Consider the following 18516-nt stretch of genomic DNA (forward strand, 5'->3'; position numbering starts at 1 on the left):
TTTTCATTGCAATATGTTAGTAATCAATTCAATGTATACGTGTATGTGTGTTTGTGTGTTTCTGAGTGATTATTTAGTTAATAAATAATTAGGTAAATTTGTGAAATCGCTGAATCATTATTTAGAATAGGGTTTGTGCAAATATCCAAGGATTTTGCGACGTTCAGAATGAGACTGATATGAGGTAATAATGATTAATGTATGACTGGTATGATAACGATATATTCTGATATATTATTAAGTTAATTCGGGAAACAGTAACTCATTAAACATTATTTTCCCGTGGTGCCCCAAGTTACTAATGAGTTAATTGTTACATGATTAATTGAATCACGTAATAATGAAAAACATAGTTAGTTGATTTGATAAAATAGCTGTCATCACATTAATGATAGTCCGGACACCTGTGTATGTCTATAAACATTCCATATAACTCACAGCAGAGGACTTTGATGCAGGCGGCGTGCAAGTTGTTCTCTGCCCTGATCAGAGACCTCATCCCGATGACAAAGAGGTTCCCGAAACATGTGATGAAGGCCATGACCCACACAGAGACCCTGAGCACCACGTTGGCTAACAGGTCCTCGAAGGAAGAGATACCGTCTGTGTTGGGCTTGCACGTTCTCACGTGGGGCGCATAGGAACAGTACTGGAATGTCTTGAAGTAGCTACGAGTGGAACGACAACATATAGTAAAGAATGTGATAAACAGGACATATAGTATAGAATGTGATATACAGGACATATAGTATAGAATGTGATATAAAGGACATATAGCATAGAATGGGATATACAGGACATATCGTATAGAATGTGATATAACAGGACATATAGTATAGAATGTGATATACATATAGTATAGAATGTGATGAACATATAGTATAGAATGTGATATACAGGACATATAGTATAGAATGTGATATACAGGACATATAGTATAGAATGTGATGAACATGTAGTATAGAATGTGATATACAGGACATATAGTATAGAATGTGATGAACATATAATATAGAATGTGATATACAGGACATATAGTATAGAATGTGATGAACAGGACATATAGTATAGAATGGGATGAACAGGACATATAGTATAGAATGTGATGAACAGGACATATAGTATAGAATGTGATATACAGGACATATAGTATAGAATGGGATGAACAGGACATATAGTATAGAATGGGATAAACAGGACATATAGTATAGAATGTGATATACAGGACATATAGTATAGAATGTGATATACAGGACATATAGTATAGAATGGGATGAACAGGACATATAGTATAGAATGGGATAAACAGGACATATAGTATAGAATGTGATGAACAGGACATATAGTATAGAATGTGATGAACATATAGTATAGAATGTGATATACAGGACATATAGTATAGAATGGGATATACAGGACATATAGTATAGAATGGGATAAACAGGACATATAGTATAGAATGTGATGAACAGGACATATAGTATAGAATGTGATGAACATATAGTATAGAATGTTATATACAGGACATATAGTATAGAATGGGATATACAGGACATATAGTATAGAATGTGATATACAGGACATATAGTATAGAATGGGATGAACAGGACATATAGTATAGAATGGGATGAACAGGACATATAATATAGAATGTGATAAACAGGACATATAGTATAGAATGTTATATACAGGACATATAGTATAGAATGTGATATACAGGACATATAGTATAGAATGTGATATACAGGACATATAGTATAGAATGTTATATACAGGACATATAGTATAGAATGTGATATACAGGACATATAGTATAGAATGTTATATACACGACATATAGTATAGAATGGGATGAACAGGACATATAGTATAGAATGGGATATACAGGACATATAGTATAGAATGGGATAAACAGGACATATAGTATAGAATGTGATGAACAGGACATATAGTATAGAATGTGATGAACATATAGTATAGAATGTGATATACAGGACATATAGTATAGAATGTGATATACAGGACATATAGTATAGAATGTGATAAACAGGACATATAATATAGAATGTGATGAACAGGACATATAGTATAGAATGTGATATACAGGACATATAGTATAGAATGTGATATATAGGACATTTAGTATAGAATGTGATACAGTATGTACATACATGTGTGAGAGGTTTCCCATGGGTACAAACATCTTCGTCTGGATGTCTGGAATCTCAATACCCTCCAGACCTCTAAAGACAAGACATCACATAGTTTATTAACTTGGTTAGATGTATTTACCATAGATAGTCAACATGTATCTTCCTATAGTGTACGATACTGGTAGGTACTCGTCGGTACTGGTAGGTACTGGTAAGTACTGGTAGATACTGGTAAGTACAGGTAGATACTGGTATGTACTGATAGATACTGGTAGGTACTGGTAGATACTGGTAGGTAGTGGTAAGTACTGGTAGGTACTGATAGCATACAGTACTGATAGGTAGGTAGTGGTAGGTATTTCGTAGGTACTGTTAGTGTATGGTACTGGTAGGATGTATGTGTACTACTCACAGGGACTGGAGCTGGGTCAGGTGATCAAAGTGACCCGGGTGGATGTGGAACAGAGGATTATGGGATATGTTCCTGTGACAATAAGTAAAGAAGTGATCTGTCTGACAGGCGGATGGACAGGCAGGCAGGTATTCTGAGACTAACATCTTTTAACAGTCAGTAGAACATCATTTGTCATCTTTTGTTAAGCCCTGTTGGTCAGATGTAAAGCCATGTTTCCAGGGTTAGAGGAGAAGCAGACATAAACAGTCCTGTGTTGTGAGACTCACAGAATGAGGAGACTTTAAAAGCTCTTAAAGCTGTTAAACTGAGGTAACTAACAGCTGTTAAATTGACGTAATTAACAGTATATATTTGTAATATCTTCAATCATTTTTATCATATGTTATGCCGTAATCGGGTTCCATTTGGGAACTGTGTTGTGTGACTCACAGTTTGACGAGAGACTTTAGGCTCTTAAAGGTGTTGTTGGGGAGCTCAGTAATCCGGTTGTCCGACAGGTCTCTGAAAACAGAGGGAGAGAAAAAAGAGAGGGAGGTGGGGGAGCGAGAGCAGGAGGGGCGAGAGAGGGAGGGGGAGCGAGAGCAGAAGGGGAGAGAGGGGGGGTAAGGAGAGAGGGAGAGAGAGGGGAGAGCAGGAGGGCAGAGAGGGTGGAAGGAGAGGGGGAAGGAGAGAGGGAGAGAGAGGGGGAGCGAGAGAGGGGGGTAAGGAGAGAGGAAGAGAGAGGGGAGAACAGGAGGGCAGAGAGAGGGGGGAAGGAGAGGGGGAAAGAGAGAGGGGAGAGCGAGAGCAGGAGGGGAGAGAAGGGGGTAAGGAGAGAGGGAGAGAGAGGGGAGAGCAAGAGCAGGAGGGCAGAGAGGGGGTAAGGGGAGTGGGAAGGAGAGAGGGAGAGAGAGGGGGGGAACGAGAGCAGGAGGGGCGAGAGAGGGGGAAGGAGAGAGGGAGCGAGAGCAGGAGGGGGGAGAGAGGGGAAGGAGAGAGGGAGAGAAAGAGAATGTCAGGAAGACAAGTAGACAGAATGACAGATAGACAGAATGACAGATAAACAAGTAGACATAATGATAGGTAGACAGGTAGACAGCATGACAGGTACACAGAATGACAGGTACACAGAATGACAGGTACACAGAATGACAGGTAGACGGGTAGAAAGAATGACAGGTAGACAGAATGACAGGTAGAAAGAATGACAGGTAGACAGGTAGACAGAATGACAGGTAGACAGGTAGAAAGAATGACCGGTAGACAGAATGACAGGTACACAGAATGACAGGTACACAGAATGACAGGTACACAGAATGACAGGTAGAAAGAATGACAGGTAGACAGGTGACAGAAGGGAAGGAGAGAGGGAGAGAAAGAGAATGTCAGGAAGACAAGTAGACAGAATGACAGATAGACATAATGACAGATAGACAGGTAGAAAGAATGACAAGTAGACAGAATGACAGGTAGAAAGAATGACAGGTAGACAGGTAGACAGAATGACAGGTAGACAGAATGACAGGTAGACAGAATGACAGGTAGAAAGAATGACAGGTAGAAAGAATGACAGGTAGACAGAATGACAGGTAGACAGAATGACAGGTGACAGGTAGAAAGAATGACAGGTAGACAGAATGACAGGTAGACAGAATGACAGGTAGACAGGTAGAAAGAATAACAGGTACACAGAATGACAGGTAGAAAGAATGACAGGTAGACAGGTAGAAAGAATGACAGGTAGAAAGAATGACAGGTAGAAAGAATGACAGGAACACAGAATGACAGGTAGACAGGTATAACGAATGACAGGTGACAGGTAGAAAGAATGACAGATAGAAATGTAGACAGAATGACAGGTAGAAAGAATGACAGGTAGACATAATGACAGGTAGACAGAATGACAGGTACACAGAATGACAGGTGACAGGTAGAAAGAATGACAGGTAGACAGAATGACAGGTAGACAGGTAGAAAGAATGAGAGGTAGACAGAATGACAGGTAGACAGGTAGAAAGAATGACAGGTAGACAGAATGACAGGTAGACAGGTAGAAAGAATGAGAGGTAGACAGAATGACAGGTAGACAGGTAGAAAGAATGACAGATAGAAATGTAGACAGAATGACAGGTAGAAAGAATGACAGGTAGACATAATGACAGGTAGACAGAATGACAGGTACACAGAATGACAGGTGACAGGTAGAAAGAATGACAGGTAGACAGAATGACAGGTAGACAGGTAGAAAGAATGAGAGGTAGACAGAATGACAGGTAGACAGGTAGAAAGAATGACAGGTAGACAGAATGACAGGTAGACAGGTAGAAAGAATGAGAGGTAGACAGAATGACAGGTAGACAGGTAGAAAGAATGACTGGTAGACAGAATGACAGATAGACAGGTAGAAAGAATGACTGGTAGACAGAATGACAGGTAGACAGGTAGAAAGAATGACTGGTAGACAGAATGACAGATAGACAGAATGACAGGTAGACAGAATGCCAGAATAACAGGTGACAGGTAGACAGAATGACAGGTAGACAGAATGCCAGAATAACAGGTGACAGGTACACAGAATGACAGGTAGACAGGTATAACAAATGACAGGTGACAGGTAGAAAGAATGACAGGTAGAAATGTAGACAGATCGACAGGTAGAAAGAATGACAGGTAGACAGAATGACAGGTAGACAGAATGACAGGTACACAGAATGACAGGTGACAGGTAGAAAGAATGACAGGTAGACAGAATGACAGGTAGACAGGTAGAAAGAATGAGAGGTAGACAGAATGACAGGTAGACAGGTAGAAAGAATGACTGGTAGACAGAATGACAGGTAGACAGGTAGAAAGAATGACTGGTAGACAGAATGACAGGTAGACAGGTAGAAAGAATGACTGGTAGACAAGAATGACAGGTAGACAGAATGACAGGTAGACAGAATGCCAGAATAACAGGTGACAGGTAGACAGAATGACAGGTAGACAGAATGCCAGAATAACAGGTGACAGGTAGACAGAATGACAGGTAGACAGAATGCCAGAATAACAGGTGACAGGTAGACAGAATGACAGAACGGCTGAATGACGGAGTAGTTACTCACAGTTCTTCCAGCACCACCCTCAACTGAAATTTGTTCTACTTCTCATTGTTCAGTTAGGGTTCTGCTAATAGTTTTCATTGTTCAATTAGGGTTCTACTAATAGTTGTCATTATTCAGTTAGGGTTCTGCTAATAGTTGTCATTGTTCAGTTAGGGTTCTACTAATAGTTGTCATTATTCAGTTAGGGTTCTGCTAATAGTTGTCATTATTCAGTTAGGGTTCTGCTAATAGTTGTCATTGTTCAGTTAGGGTTCTGCTAATAGTTGTCATTGTTCAGTTAGGGTTCTGCTAATAGTTGTCATTGTTCAGTTAGGGTTCTGCTAATAGTTGTCATTGTTCAGTTAGGGTTCTACTAATAGTTGTCATTGTTCAGTTAGGGTTCTGCTAATAGTTGTCATTGTTCAGTTAGGGTTCTGCTAATAGTTTTCATTGTTCAATTAGGGTTCTACTAATAGTTGTCATTATTCAGTTAGGGTTCTGCTAATAGTTGTCATTGTTCAGTTAGGGTTCTACTAATAGTTGTCATTATTCAGTTAGGGTTCTGCTAATAGTTGTCATTATTCAGTTAGGGTTCTGCTAATAGTTGTCATTGTTCAGTTAGGGTTCTGCTAATAGTTGTCATTGTTCAGTTAGGGTTCTGCTAATAGTTGTCATTTTTCAGTTAGGGTTCTGCTAATAGTTGTCATTGTTCCGTTAGGGTTCTACTAATAGTTGTCATTATTCAGTTAGGGTTCTGCTAATAGTTGTCATTTTTCAGTTAGGGTTCTGCTAATAGTTGTCATTGTTCAGTTAGGGTTCTGCTAATAGTTGTCATTGTTCAGTTAGGGTTCTGCTAATAGTTGTCATTTTTCAGTTAGGGTTCTGGTAATAGTTGTCATTGTTCAGTTAGGGTTCTGCTAATAGTTGTCATTTTTCAGTTAGGGTTCTGCTAATAGTTGTCATTGTTCAGTTAGGGTTCTGCTAATAGTTGTCATTTTTCAGTTAGGGTTCTGCTAATAGTTGTCATTGTTCAGTTAGGGTTCTGCTAATAGTTGTCATTTTTCAGTTAGGGTTCTGGTAATAGTTGTCATTGTTCAGTTAGGGTTCTGCTAATAGTTGTCATTGTTCAGTTAGGGTTCTGCTAATAGTTGTCATTGTTCAGTTAGGGTTCTGCTAATAGTTGTCATTTTTCAGTTAGGGTTCTGGTAATAGTTGTCATTGTTCAGTTAGGGTTCTGGTAATAGTTGTCATTGTTCAGTTAGGGTTCTGGTAATAGTTGTCATTGTTCAGTTAGGGTTCCACTCACAGTTCTTCTAGAACCACTAGAGATTGAAAAGTGTTTTCAGGAAGAGTTGTGATCTTGTTGTCCATTAGGAGCCTGTCAGGGATAGAGATAATTACTACAGTTTAATGGTTTCACACAGACACACACAGTCTTGTTCAACCCCCCAGTGGTTGTGTGAGTTACTAGGCAGACAGAATGGTTGTGTGAGTTACTAGGCTGACAGAGTGGTTGTGTGAGTTACTAGACTGACAGAGTGGTTGTGTGAGTTACTAGACTGACAGAGTGGTTGTGTGAGTTACTAGGCAGACAGAATGGTTGTGTGAGTTACTAGGCTGACAGAATGGTTGTGTGAGTTACTAGGCTGACAGAGTGGTTGTGTGAGTTACTAGACTGACAGAGTGGTTGTGTGAGTTACTAGGCTGACAGAGTGGTTGTGTGAGTTACTAGACTGACAGAGTGGTTGTGTGAGTTACTAGACTGACAGAGTGGTTGTGTGAGTTACTAGACTGACAGAGTGGTTGTGTGAGTTACTAGGCTGACAGGGTGGTTGTGTGAGTTACTAGACTGACAGAGTGGTTGTGTGAGTTACTAGACTGACAGAGTGGTTGTGTGAGTTACTAGACTGACAGGGTGGTTGTGTGAGTTACTAGACTGACAGAGTGGTTGTGTGAGTTACTAGACTGACAGAGTGGTTGTGTGAGTTACTAGACTAATGGTTTCAAACAGACACACACAGTCTTGTTCAACCCCCCAGTGGTTGTGTGAGTTACTAGGCTGACAGAGTGGTTGTGTGAGTTACTAGACTGACAGAGTGGTTGTGTGAGTTACTAGACTGACAGAGTGGTTGTGTGAGTTACTAGACTGACAGAGTGGTTGTGTGAGTTACTAGACTGACAGAGTGGTTGTGTGAGTTACTAGGCTGACAGAGTGGTTGTGTGAGTTACTAGGCTGACAGAGTGGTTGTGTGAGTTACTAGGCTGACAGAGTGGTTGTGTGAGTTACTAGGCTGACAGAGTGGTTGTGTGAGTTACTAGGCTGACAGAGTGGTTGTGTGAGTTACTAGGCTGACAGAGTGGTTGTGTGAGTTACTAGGCTGACAGAATGGTTGTGTGAGTTACTAGGCTGACAGAGTGGTTGTGTGAGTTACTAGACTGACAGAGTGGTTGTGTGAGTTACTAGGCTGACAGAATGGTTGTGTGAGTTACTAGGCTGACATAATGGTTGTGTGAGTTACTAGGCTGACAGAGTGGTTGTGTGAGTTACTAGGCTGACAGAATGGTTGTGTGAGTTACTAGGCTGACAGAATGGTTGTGTGAGTTACTAGACTGACAGAGTGGTTGTGTGAGTTACTAGGCTGACAGAATGGTTGTGTGAGTTACTAGGCTGACATAATGGTTGTGTGAGTTACTAGGCTGACAGAGTGGTTGTGTGAGTTACTAGGCAGACAGAGTGGTTGTGTGAGTTACTAGGCTGACAGAGTGGTTGTGTGAGTTACTAGGCAGACAGAATGGTTGTGTGAGTTACTAGGCTGACAGAGTGGTTGTGTGAGTTACTAGACTGACAGAGTGGTTGTGTGAGTTACTAGGCTGACAGAATGGTTGTGTGAGTTACTAGGCAGACAGAATGGTTGTGTGAGTTACTAGGCTGACAGAGTGGTTGTGTGAGTTACTAGACTGACAGAGTGGTTGTGTGAGTTACTAGGCAGACAGAATGGTTGTGTGAGTTACTAGACTGACAGAGTGGTTGTGTGAGTTACTAGGCAGACAGAATGGTTGTGTGAGTTACTAGGCTGACAGAGTGGTTGTGTGAGTTACTAGACTGACAGAGTGGTTGTGTGAGTTACTAGGCAGACAGAATGGTTGTGTGAGTTACTAGACTGACAGAGTGGTTGTGTGAGTTACTAGGCAGACAGAATGGTTGTGTGAGTTACTAGGCTGACAGAGTGGTTGTGTGAGTTACTAGACTGACAGAGTGGTTGTGTGAGTTACTAGACTGACAGAGTGGTTGTGTGAGTTACTAGACTGACAGAGTGGTTGTGTGAGTTACTAGGCTGACAGAGTGGTTGTGTGAGTTACTAGGCTGACAGAGTGGTTGTGTGAGTTACTAGACTGACAGAGTGGTTGTGTGAGTTACTAGGCTGACAGAGTGGTTGTGTGAGTTACTAGACTGACAGAGTGGTTGTGTGAGTTACTAGGCTGACAGAGTGGTTGTGTGAGTTACTAGGCTGACAGAGTGGTTGTGTGAGTTACTAGGCTGACAGAGTGGTTGTGTGAGTTACTAGGCAGACAGAATGGTTGTGTGAGTTACTAAGCAGACAGAGAGGTTGTGTGAGTTACTAGGCTGACAGAGTGGTTGTGTGAGTTACTAGACTGCCAGAGAGGTTGTGTGAGTTTGTTCGGCTGCCAGAGAGGTTGTGTGAGTTACTAGGCTGACAGAATGGTTGTGTGAGTTACTAGGCAGACAGAGAGGTTGTGTGAGTTACCAGGCTGACAGAATGGTTGTGTGAGTTACTAGGCAGACAGAGAGGTTGTGTGAGTTACGTTGCTGACAGAATGGTTGTGTGAGTTACTAGGCTGAATGAATGGTTGTGTGAGTTACTAGGCAGACAGAATGGTTGTGTGAGTTACTAGGCAGACAGAGAGGTTGTGTGAGTTACTAGGCAGACAGAATGGTTGTGTGAGTTACTAGGCAGACAGAGAGGTTGTGTGAGTTACTAGGCTGACAGAATGGTTGTGTGAGTTACTAGGCTGACAGAATGGTTGTGTGAGTTACTAGGCAGACAGAGAGGTTGTGTGAGTTACTAGGCAGACAGAATGGTTGTGTGAGTTACGTTGCTGACAGAATGGTTGTGTGAGTTACTAGGCAGACAGAGAGGTTGTGTGAGTTTGTTCGGCTGCCAGAATGGTTGTGTGAGTTACGTTGCTGACAGAATGGTTGTGTGAGTTACTAGGCAGACAGAGAGGTTGTGTGAGTTTGTTCGGCTGCCAGAGAGGTTGTGTGAGTTACGTTGCTGACAGAATGGTTGTGTGAGTTACTGGGCAGACAGAGAGGTTGTGTGAGTTACTAGGCAGACAGAGTGGTTGTGTGAGTTACTAGGCAGACAGAGTGGTTGTGTGAGTTACTAGGCAGACAGAGAGGTTGTGTGAGTTACTAGGCAGACAGAGAGGTTGTGTGAGTTACTAGGCAGACAGGGTGGTTGTGTGAGTTACTAGGCAGACAGAGTGGTTGTGTGAGTTACTAGGCTGACAGAATGGTTGTGTGAGTTACTAGGCTGACAGAGTGGTTGTGTGAGTTACTAGGCAGACAGAGAGGTTGTGTGAGTTACTAGGCTGACAGAGTGGTTGTGTGAGTTACTAGGCAGACAGAGAGGTTGTGTGAGTTACTAGGCAGACAGAGTGGTTGTGTGAGTTACTAGGCAGACAGAATGGTTGTGTGAGTTACTAGGCAGACAGAGAGGTTGTGTGAGTTACTAGGCAGACAGAATGGTTGTGTGAGTTACTAGGCTGACAGAGTGGTTGTGTGAGTTACTAGGCAGACAGAGAGGTTGTGTGAGTTACTAGGCTGACAGAATGGTTGTGTGAGTTACTAGGCAGACAGAATGGTTGTGTGAGTTACTAGGCAGACAGAGAGGTTGTGTGAGTTACTAGGCTGACAGAGTGGTTGTGTGAGTTACTAGGCAGACAGAGAGGTTGTGTGAGTTACTAGGCAGACAGAGTGGTTGTGTGAGTTACTAGGCAGACAGAATGGTTGTGTGAGTTACTAGGCAGACAGAGAGGTTGTGTGAGTTACTAGGCAGACAGAGAGGTTGTGTGAGTTACTAGGCTGACAGAGAGGTTGTGTGAGTTACTAGGCAGACAGAGAGGTTGTGTGAGTTACTAGGCAGACAGAATGGTTGTGTGAGTTACTAGGCAGACAGAGAGGTTGTGTGAGTTACTAGGCAGACAGAGAGGTTGTGTGAGTTACTAGACTGACAGAATGGTTGTGTGAGTTACTAGGCTGACAGAGTGGTTGTGTGAGTTACTAGGCAGACAGAGAGGTTGTGTGAGTTACTAGACTGACAGAATGGTTGTGTGAGTTACTAGGCTGACAGAATGGTTGTGTGAGTTACTAGGCAGACAGAGAGGTTGTGTGAGTTACTAGGCAGACAGAGAGGTTGTGTGAGTTACTAGGCTGACAGAATGGTTGTGTGAGTTACTAGGCAGACAGAGAGGTTGTGTGAGTTACTAGGCTGACAGAATGGTTGTGTGAGTTACTAGGCAGACAGAGAGGTTGTGTGAGTTACTAGGCAGACAGAGAGGTTGTGTGAGTTACTAGGCTGACAGAATGGTTGTGTGAGTTACTAGGCAGACAGAGAGGTTGTGTGAGTTACTAGGCAGACAGAGGTTGTGTGAGTTACTAGGCAGACAGAATGGTTGTGTGAGTTACTAGGCAGACAGAGAGGTTGTGTGAGTTACTAGGCAGACAGAGAGGTTGTGTGAGTTACTAGGCTGACAGAGAGGTTGTGTGAGTTACTAGGCAGACAGAGAGGTTGTGTGAGTTACTAGGCAGACAGAATGGTTGTGTGAGTTACTAGGCAGACAGAGAGGTTGTGTGAGTTACTAGGCAGACAGAGAGGTTGTGTGAGTTACTAGACTGACAGAATGGTTGTGTGAGTTACTAGGCTGACAGAGTGGTTGTGTGAGTTACTAGGCAGACAGAGAGGTTGTGTGAGTTACTAGACTGACAGAATGGTTGTGTGAGTTACTAGGCTGACAGAATGGTTGTGTGAGTTACTAGGCAGACAGAGAGGTTGTGTGAGTTACTAGGCAGACAGAGAGGTTGTGTGAGTTACTAGGCTGACAGAATGGTTGTGTGAGTTACTAGGCAGACAGAGAGGTTGTGTGAGTTACTAGGCTGACAGAATGGTTGTGTGAGTTACTAGGCAGACAGAGAGGTTGTGTGAGTTACTAGGCAGACAGAGAGGTTGTGTGAGTTACTAGGCTGACAGAATGGTTGTGTGAGTTACTAGGCAGACAGAGAGGTTGTGTGAGTTACTAGGCAGACAGAGGTTGTGTGAGTTATGAACAATACCTGTGAAAGATTTTTTTTAAACACAACGTGTGTACGCTCGTGCACCAACACAAAACGCTTCAGAGTGTAGAGTGTCTGTAGAGTGTGTAGAGTGTGTAGAGTGTGTAGAGTCTGTAGAGTGTGTAGAGTGTGTAGAGTGTGTGGAGTGTGTAGAGTGTGTAGAGTGTGTAGAGTGTGTAGAGTGTGTAGAGTGTGTAGAGTGTGTAGAGTGTGTAGAGTGTGTAGAGTGTGTAGAGTGTGTAGAGAAACAAAAATAACACCGCGAACGACCAAAACAGTTCTGGCTGGTGCAGACACACAACAGAAAACAACTACCCACAACCCATACTGGGAAAACAGGCTGCCTAAGTATGGTTCTCAATTAGAGACAACGATAACCAGCTGCCTCTGATTGGAAACCATACCAGGCCTAAACATAGAAACACAACACCTAGACATACAACACAGAATACCCACCCACATCACACCCTGACCAAACAAAAAATAGAAACATACTGTACAAGGGCAATCTAGGGTCAGGGCGTGACAGGAGGAGTCACATTAGATACATTCTGATATCCAAACAGACAACAAGACGTGTTTGTTCACACCTCCCTCATGTACCTTACCTGACACATACACACTAACACAGAGTCACACCTCCCCCATGTACCTTACCTGACACATACACACTAACACACAGTCACAACTCCCTCATGTCTCTTATCTGACACATACACACTAACACAGAGTCACACCTCCCCCATGTACCTTACCTGACACATACACACTAACACACAGTCACACCTCCCCCATGCCTCTTACCTGACACATACACACTAACACAGAGTCACACCTCCCCCATGTACCTTACCTGAAACATACACACTAACACAGAGTCACACCTCCCCCATGTACCTTACCTGACACATACACACTAACACACAGTCACACCTCCCCCATGCCTCTTACCTGACACATACACACTAACACACAGTCACAGCTCCCCCATGTACCTTACCTGACACATACACACTAACACAGTCACACCTCCCCCATGCCTCTTATCTGACACATACACACTAACACAGAGTCACACCTCCCCATGTACCTTACCTGACACAAACACACTAACACACAGTCACACCTCCCCCATGTACCTTACCTGACACATACACACTAACACACAGTCACACCTCCCCATGTACCTTACCTGACACATACACACTAACACAGAGTCACACCTCCCCCATGTACCTTACCTGACACATACACACTAACACAGAGTCACACCTCCCCATGTACCTTACCCGACACATACACACTAACACAGAGTCACACCTCCCCATGTACCTTACCTGACACATACACACTAACACAGAGTCACACCTCCCCCATGTACCTTACCTGACACATACACACTAACACAGTCACACCTCCCCATGTACCTTACCTGACACATACACACTAACACAGAGTCACACCTCCCCCATGTACCTTACCTGACACATACACACTAACACAGAGTCACACCTCCCCATGTACCTTGCCTGACACATACACACTAACACACAGTCACACCTCCCCATGTACCTTACCTGACACATACACACTAACACACAGTCACACCTCCCCCATGTATCTTACCTAACACATACACACTAACACACAGTCACACCTCCCCCATGTACCTTACCTGACACATACACACTAACACACAGTCACACCTCCCCATGTACCTTACCTGACACATACACACTAACACACAGTCACACCTCCCCCATGTACCTTACCTGACACATACACACTAACACACAGTCACACCTCCCCATGTACCTTACCTGACACATACACACTAACACACAGTCACACCTCCCCCATGTACCTTACCTGGCACATACACACTAACACAGTCACACCTCCCCATGTACCTTACCTGACACATACACACTAACACAGAGTCACACCTCCCCCATGTACCTTACCTGACACATACACACTAACACAGTCACACCTCCCCATGTACCTTACCTGACACATACACACTAACACAGAGTCACACCTCCCCATGTACCTTACCCGACACATACACACTAACACAGAGTCACACCTCCCCCATGTACCTTACCTGACACATACACACTAACACAGAGTCACACCTCCCCATGTACCTTACCTGACACATACACACTAACACAGAGTCACACCTCCCCATATACATAAAACAGCAGTTATGATTCTGATTCAGTGTCAGCAATAAGACACCAACAGTTTATTTTATGAGAAATACATTAAAAACACAACACTATTTGTAATAGACATCAATACAGGAGAGAAATATTCTAGCCAGGTCGCTCCAGATGAGACATGGCTTCTGTATGTGTGCCATTCAGAAGGAGAATGAGCAAGACAAAAGATTGTAAGGGCATTTCAACGGTGTAACGAGAAGACCCTGAGAGTGGAGAAGCAGGTGGTACGTTTTAATAAAACCAACAGACATGGAACGAGACAACATAGTAGTGGAGTCTAACCTGTTAGAGCTCTAGGGGCGCTATTTCATTTTTGGATAAAAAACGTTCCCGTTTTAAGCGCGATATTTTGTCACGAAAAGATGCTCGACTATGCATATTCTTGACAGTTTTGGAAAGAAAACACTCTGAAGTTTCAGAATCTGCAAAGATTTTGTCTGTAAGTGCCCCAGAACTCATTCTACAGGCGAAACCAAGATGATGCATCACCCAGGAATTAGCAGAATTTCTGAAGCTCTGTTTTCCATTCTCTCCTTATATGGCTGTGATTGCGCAACGAATGAGCCTACACTTTCTGTCGTTCGCCCAAGGTCTTAGCAGCATTGTGACGTATTTGTAGGCATATCATTGGAAGATTGACCATAAGAGACTACATTTTCCAAGTGTCCGCCTGGTGTCCTGCGTCGAATTCGGTGCGCAATTGCCAGCTGCTTCTACTTTACCATTTGATTCAGGGGAGAAAGCATGTGTCCAAGAACGATGTATCAATGAAGAGATATGTGAAAAACACCTTGATGATTGATTCTAAACAACGTTTGCCATGTTTTCAGTCGATATTATGGAGTTAATTTGGAAAAAAGTTTGCGTTTTGAGGACTGAATTTATGGATTTTTTTTGGTAGCCAAATGTGATGTATAAAACGGAGCTATTTCTAATACACAAGGAATCTTTTTGGAAAAACTGAGCATCTGCTATCTAACTGAGAGTATCCTCATTGAAAACATCAGAAGTTCTTCAAAGGTAAATGATTTTATTTGAAGGCTTTTATGTTTTTGTTAATGTTGCGTGCTGGATGCTAACGCTAATGCTAACGCTAAATGCTAACGCGAAATGCTAACTCTAGCTAGCTACTTTTACACAAATTATTGTTTTCCTATGGTTGAGAAGCATATTTTGAAAATCTGAGATGACAGTGTTGTTTACAAAAGGCTAAGCTTGAGAGATGGCATATTTATTTCATTTCATTTGCGATTTTCATAAATAGTTAACGTTGTGTTATGCTAATGAGCTTGCTGATAGATTTACACAATCCTGGATACAGGGGTTTTTTCATAGCTAAACGTGACGCAGAAAACGGAGCGATTTGTCCTAAACAAATAATCTTTCAGGAAAAACTGAACATTTGCTATCTGAGAGTCTCCTCATTGAAAACATCTGAAGTTCTTCAAAGGTAAATGATTTTTTTGAATGCTTTTCTGTTTTTTTGTGTAAATGTTGCCAGCTGAATGCTAATGCTAAATGCTACGTTAGCCATCAATACTGTTACACAAATGCTTGTTTTGCAATGGTTGAGAAGCATATTTTGAAAATCTGAGATGACAGTGTTGTTAACAAAAGGCTAAGCTTGAGAGCTAGCATATTTATTTCATTTCATTTGCGATTTTCATGAATAGTTAACGTTGCGTTATGGTAATGAGCTTGAGTCTGTATTCACGAACCCGGATCCGGGATGGGGAGATCAGAAAGGTTAACACAGAAACCCGAGTCAATAACACCTGGGACAAGAAACAAAAGGAGTGACAGATATAGGGGAGGTAATCAGGAAGGTGATGGAGTCCAGGTGCGCGTAACGATGGAGACAGGTGTGCGTCATATTGAGTAAACTGGCGACGTCGCGCGCCGGAAAGGGCCGGAGCGGGCCGGAGCGGGCCGGAGCGGGAGTAGGCGTGTCAAACGGGGTATGGTAGTCGGTACCAGGCGCACCGGTTTGTGTCAAGAACTGTAACTCTGCTGGGGTTTTTCACACTCAAGAGTTTTCCGTGTGTATCAAGAATGATCCACCACTCAAAGGACATCCAGCCAACTTGATGCAAGGAGTGGGAAGCATTGGAGTCAACATGGACCAGTATCCCTGTGGAACGCTTTAGACACCTTGTAGAGTCCATGACGTGAGATCTTGTTGAATATTCACCACTGATGTTGGTGCTGAGTCAGTCACAAATACAGCACGCTATGACACACGCACACACACACACACACACACACACACACACACACACACACACACACACACACACCCCAACACACCCACACACACACACACACACACACACACACACACACACACACACACACACACACACAGCTGTCTAATCCTTAGTGTGTGAATCAGCTGTGTATTCCGGTGGAGGAGTAAACAACATATCTAAGTGACAGTCAGTCAGTCTGTCTGCTGTCATTGAGTCAGAGGGATGGAGATGCAGAGCGTGAAGCCTAATATAACTCACCATGTCTGAGAAACAGAGGGGGGAGAGATGGAGAGGGAGAGCGTGAGAGAGGGAGAGAGATTTATATGTTCCTGCTCTTCTTTGGCAGTGGCCTTAGCAAATCCCTACATTTCCATGCCAATAAAGCCTCTTGAATTAAATTGTATGAGACAGGGAGTGAGAGAGAGAGAGACAGAGAGAGAGAGAGCGTGAGAAGTAGAGAGGGATAAAGAGAGTGAAAGAGAGAGAGAAAGAGAGAGACAGACAAAGAAAGAGAGAGAGAGAGAGAGAGAGAGAGGAGAGCAGGAGTGGGAAGGAGAGAGAGAAAGAAAGAGTGGGAGTGAGAAGGAGAGAGAGAATGAAAGAGAGAAGGAGGGCTTATAGAAGAAATAGAGAAAGACCACCAAGGTATGTTGCAGAAGTGATTTTACCAGAGGACTCTGGGTAATACAAACAGAGAAGGAGTCCTACCAGACTAACATTGTGTCTGTACAGATCCCCCATTGAGATATACTACTATGAGTTTACCACGCCTGTAGGATACAGAGACGGGGGAAGTTAGTGTCCGTCCAAAATGGTACCCTATTACCTCTACAGGTGTGGGCCTTGGTCAAAAGTAGTGCACCGTATACAAAATAGGGTTCCATTTGGAACGGACCCTTCACAAACCAACACTGTGTCAACAGAGACTCCTCGTTCAGATAAGAGTTTTAAAACTCTGTAGGAAACGAGCTTCACATGGAGATTTCCTTTGAGATTCGTGTTTCATTTTGTTGCAAAGTGAAGTAAAGTGATGTTTTGTAGGATATCGGATATGACAGGGATATCCTAACAAACTCCTAACAAACTAGGATATCCTAACAAACTCCTAACAAACTAGGATATCCTAACAAACTCCTAACAAAATAGAATATTTTAACAAACTCCTAACAAACTAGGATATCCTAACAAACTCCTAACAAACTCCTAACAAAATAGGATATCCTAACAAACTCCTAACAAACTAGGATATCCTAACAAACTCCTTACAAACTAGGATATCCTAACAAACTCCTAACAAAATAGAATATTTTAACAAACTCCTAACAAACTAGGATATCCTAACAAACTCCTAACAAACTCCTAACAAAATAGGATATCCTAACAAACTCCTAACAAACTCCTAACAAACTAGGATATCCTAACAAACTCCTAACAAACTCCTAACAAACTCCTAACAAACTCCTAACAAACTAGGATATCCTAACAAACTCCTAACAAACTAGGATATCCTAACAAACTCCTAACAAACTAGGATATCCTAACAAACTCCTAACAAACTCCTAACAAACTCCTAACAAACTCCTAAAAAACTAGGATATCCTAACAAACTCCTAACAAACTCCTAACAAACTCCTAACAAACTAGGATATCCTAACAAACTCCTAACAAACTCCTAACAAACTAGGATATCCTAACAAACTCCTAACAAACTCCTAACAAACTAGGATATCCTAACAAACTCCTAACAAACTCCTAACAAACTCCTAACAAACTAGGATATCCTAACAAACTCCTAACAAACTCCTAACAAACTCCTAACAAACTAGGATATCCTAACAAACTCCTAACAAACTCCTAACAAACTCCTAACAAACTAGGATATCCTAACAAACTCCTAACAAACGCCTAACAAACTAGGATATCATAACAAACTCCTAACAAACTAGGATATCCTAACAAACTCCTAACAAACTCCTAACAAACTAGGATATCCTAACAAACTCCTAACAAACTAGGATATCCTAACAAACTCCTAACAAACTCCTAACAAACTA

At 42.4% G+C, this 18516-nt stretch overlaps 1 protein-coding gene across 3 annotated transcripts in view; it reads right to left on the minus strand.

The window, feature by feature from the left end:
* Positions 1 to 18516, minus strand: part of LOC110510244 (relaxin receptor 2) — a 185448-nt gene that overhangs the window by 48956 nt on the left and 117976 nt on the right. For all 3 annotated transcript variants that reach the window (XM_090226478.1, XM_036967526.2, XM_036967527.2), the window contains 5 exons: positions 6937 to 7008; positions 2998 to 3069; positions 2566 to 2637; positions 2172 to 2243; positions 439 to 668 (listed from right to left, as the gene is read on the minus strand). In XM_090226478.1, the coding sequence (XP_090082604.1) occupies positions 439 to 668; positions 2172 to 2243; positions 2566 to 2637; positions 2998 to 3069; positions 6937 to 7008 (518 nt within the window). The remainder of the gene's footprint in view (positions 1 to 438; positions 669 to 2171; positions 2244 to 2565; positions 2638 to 2997; positions 3070 to 6936; positions 7009 to 18516) is intronic.

This window comes from Oncorhynchus mykiss, chromosome 29 (genome assembly GCF_057628025.1).
Source record: "Oncorhynchus mykiss isolate SJ-2025 chromosome 29, ASM5762802v1, whole genome shotgun sequence".
Lineage (NCBI taxonomy): Eukaryota > Metazoa > Chordata > Actinopteri > Salmoniformes > Salmonidae > Oncorhynchus > Oncorhynchus mykiss.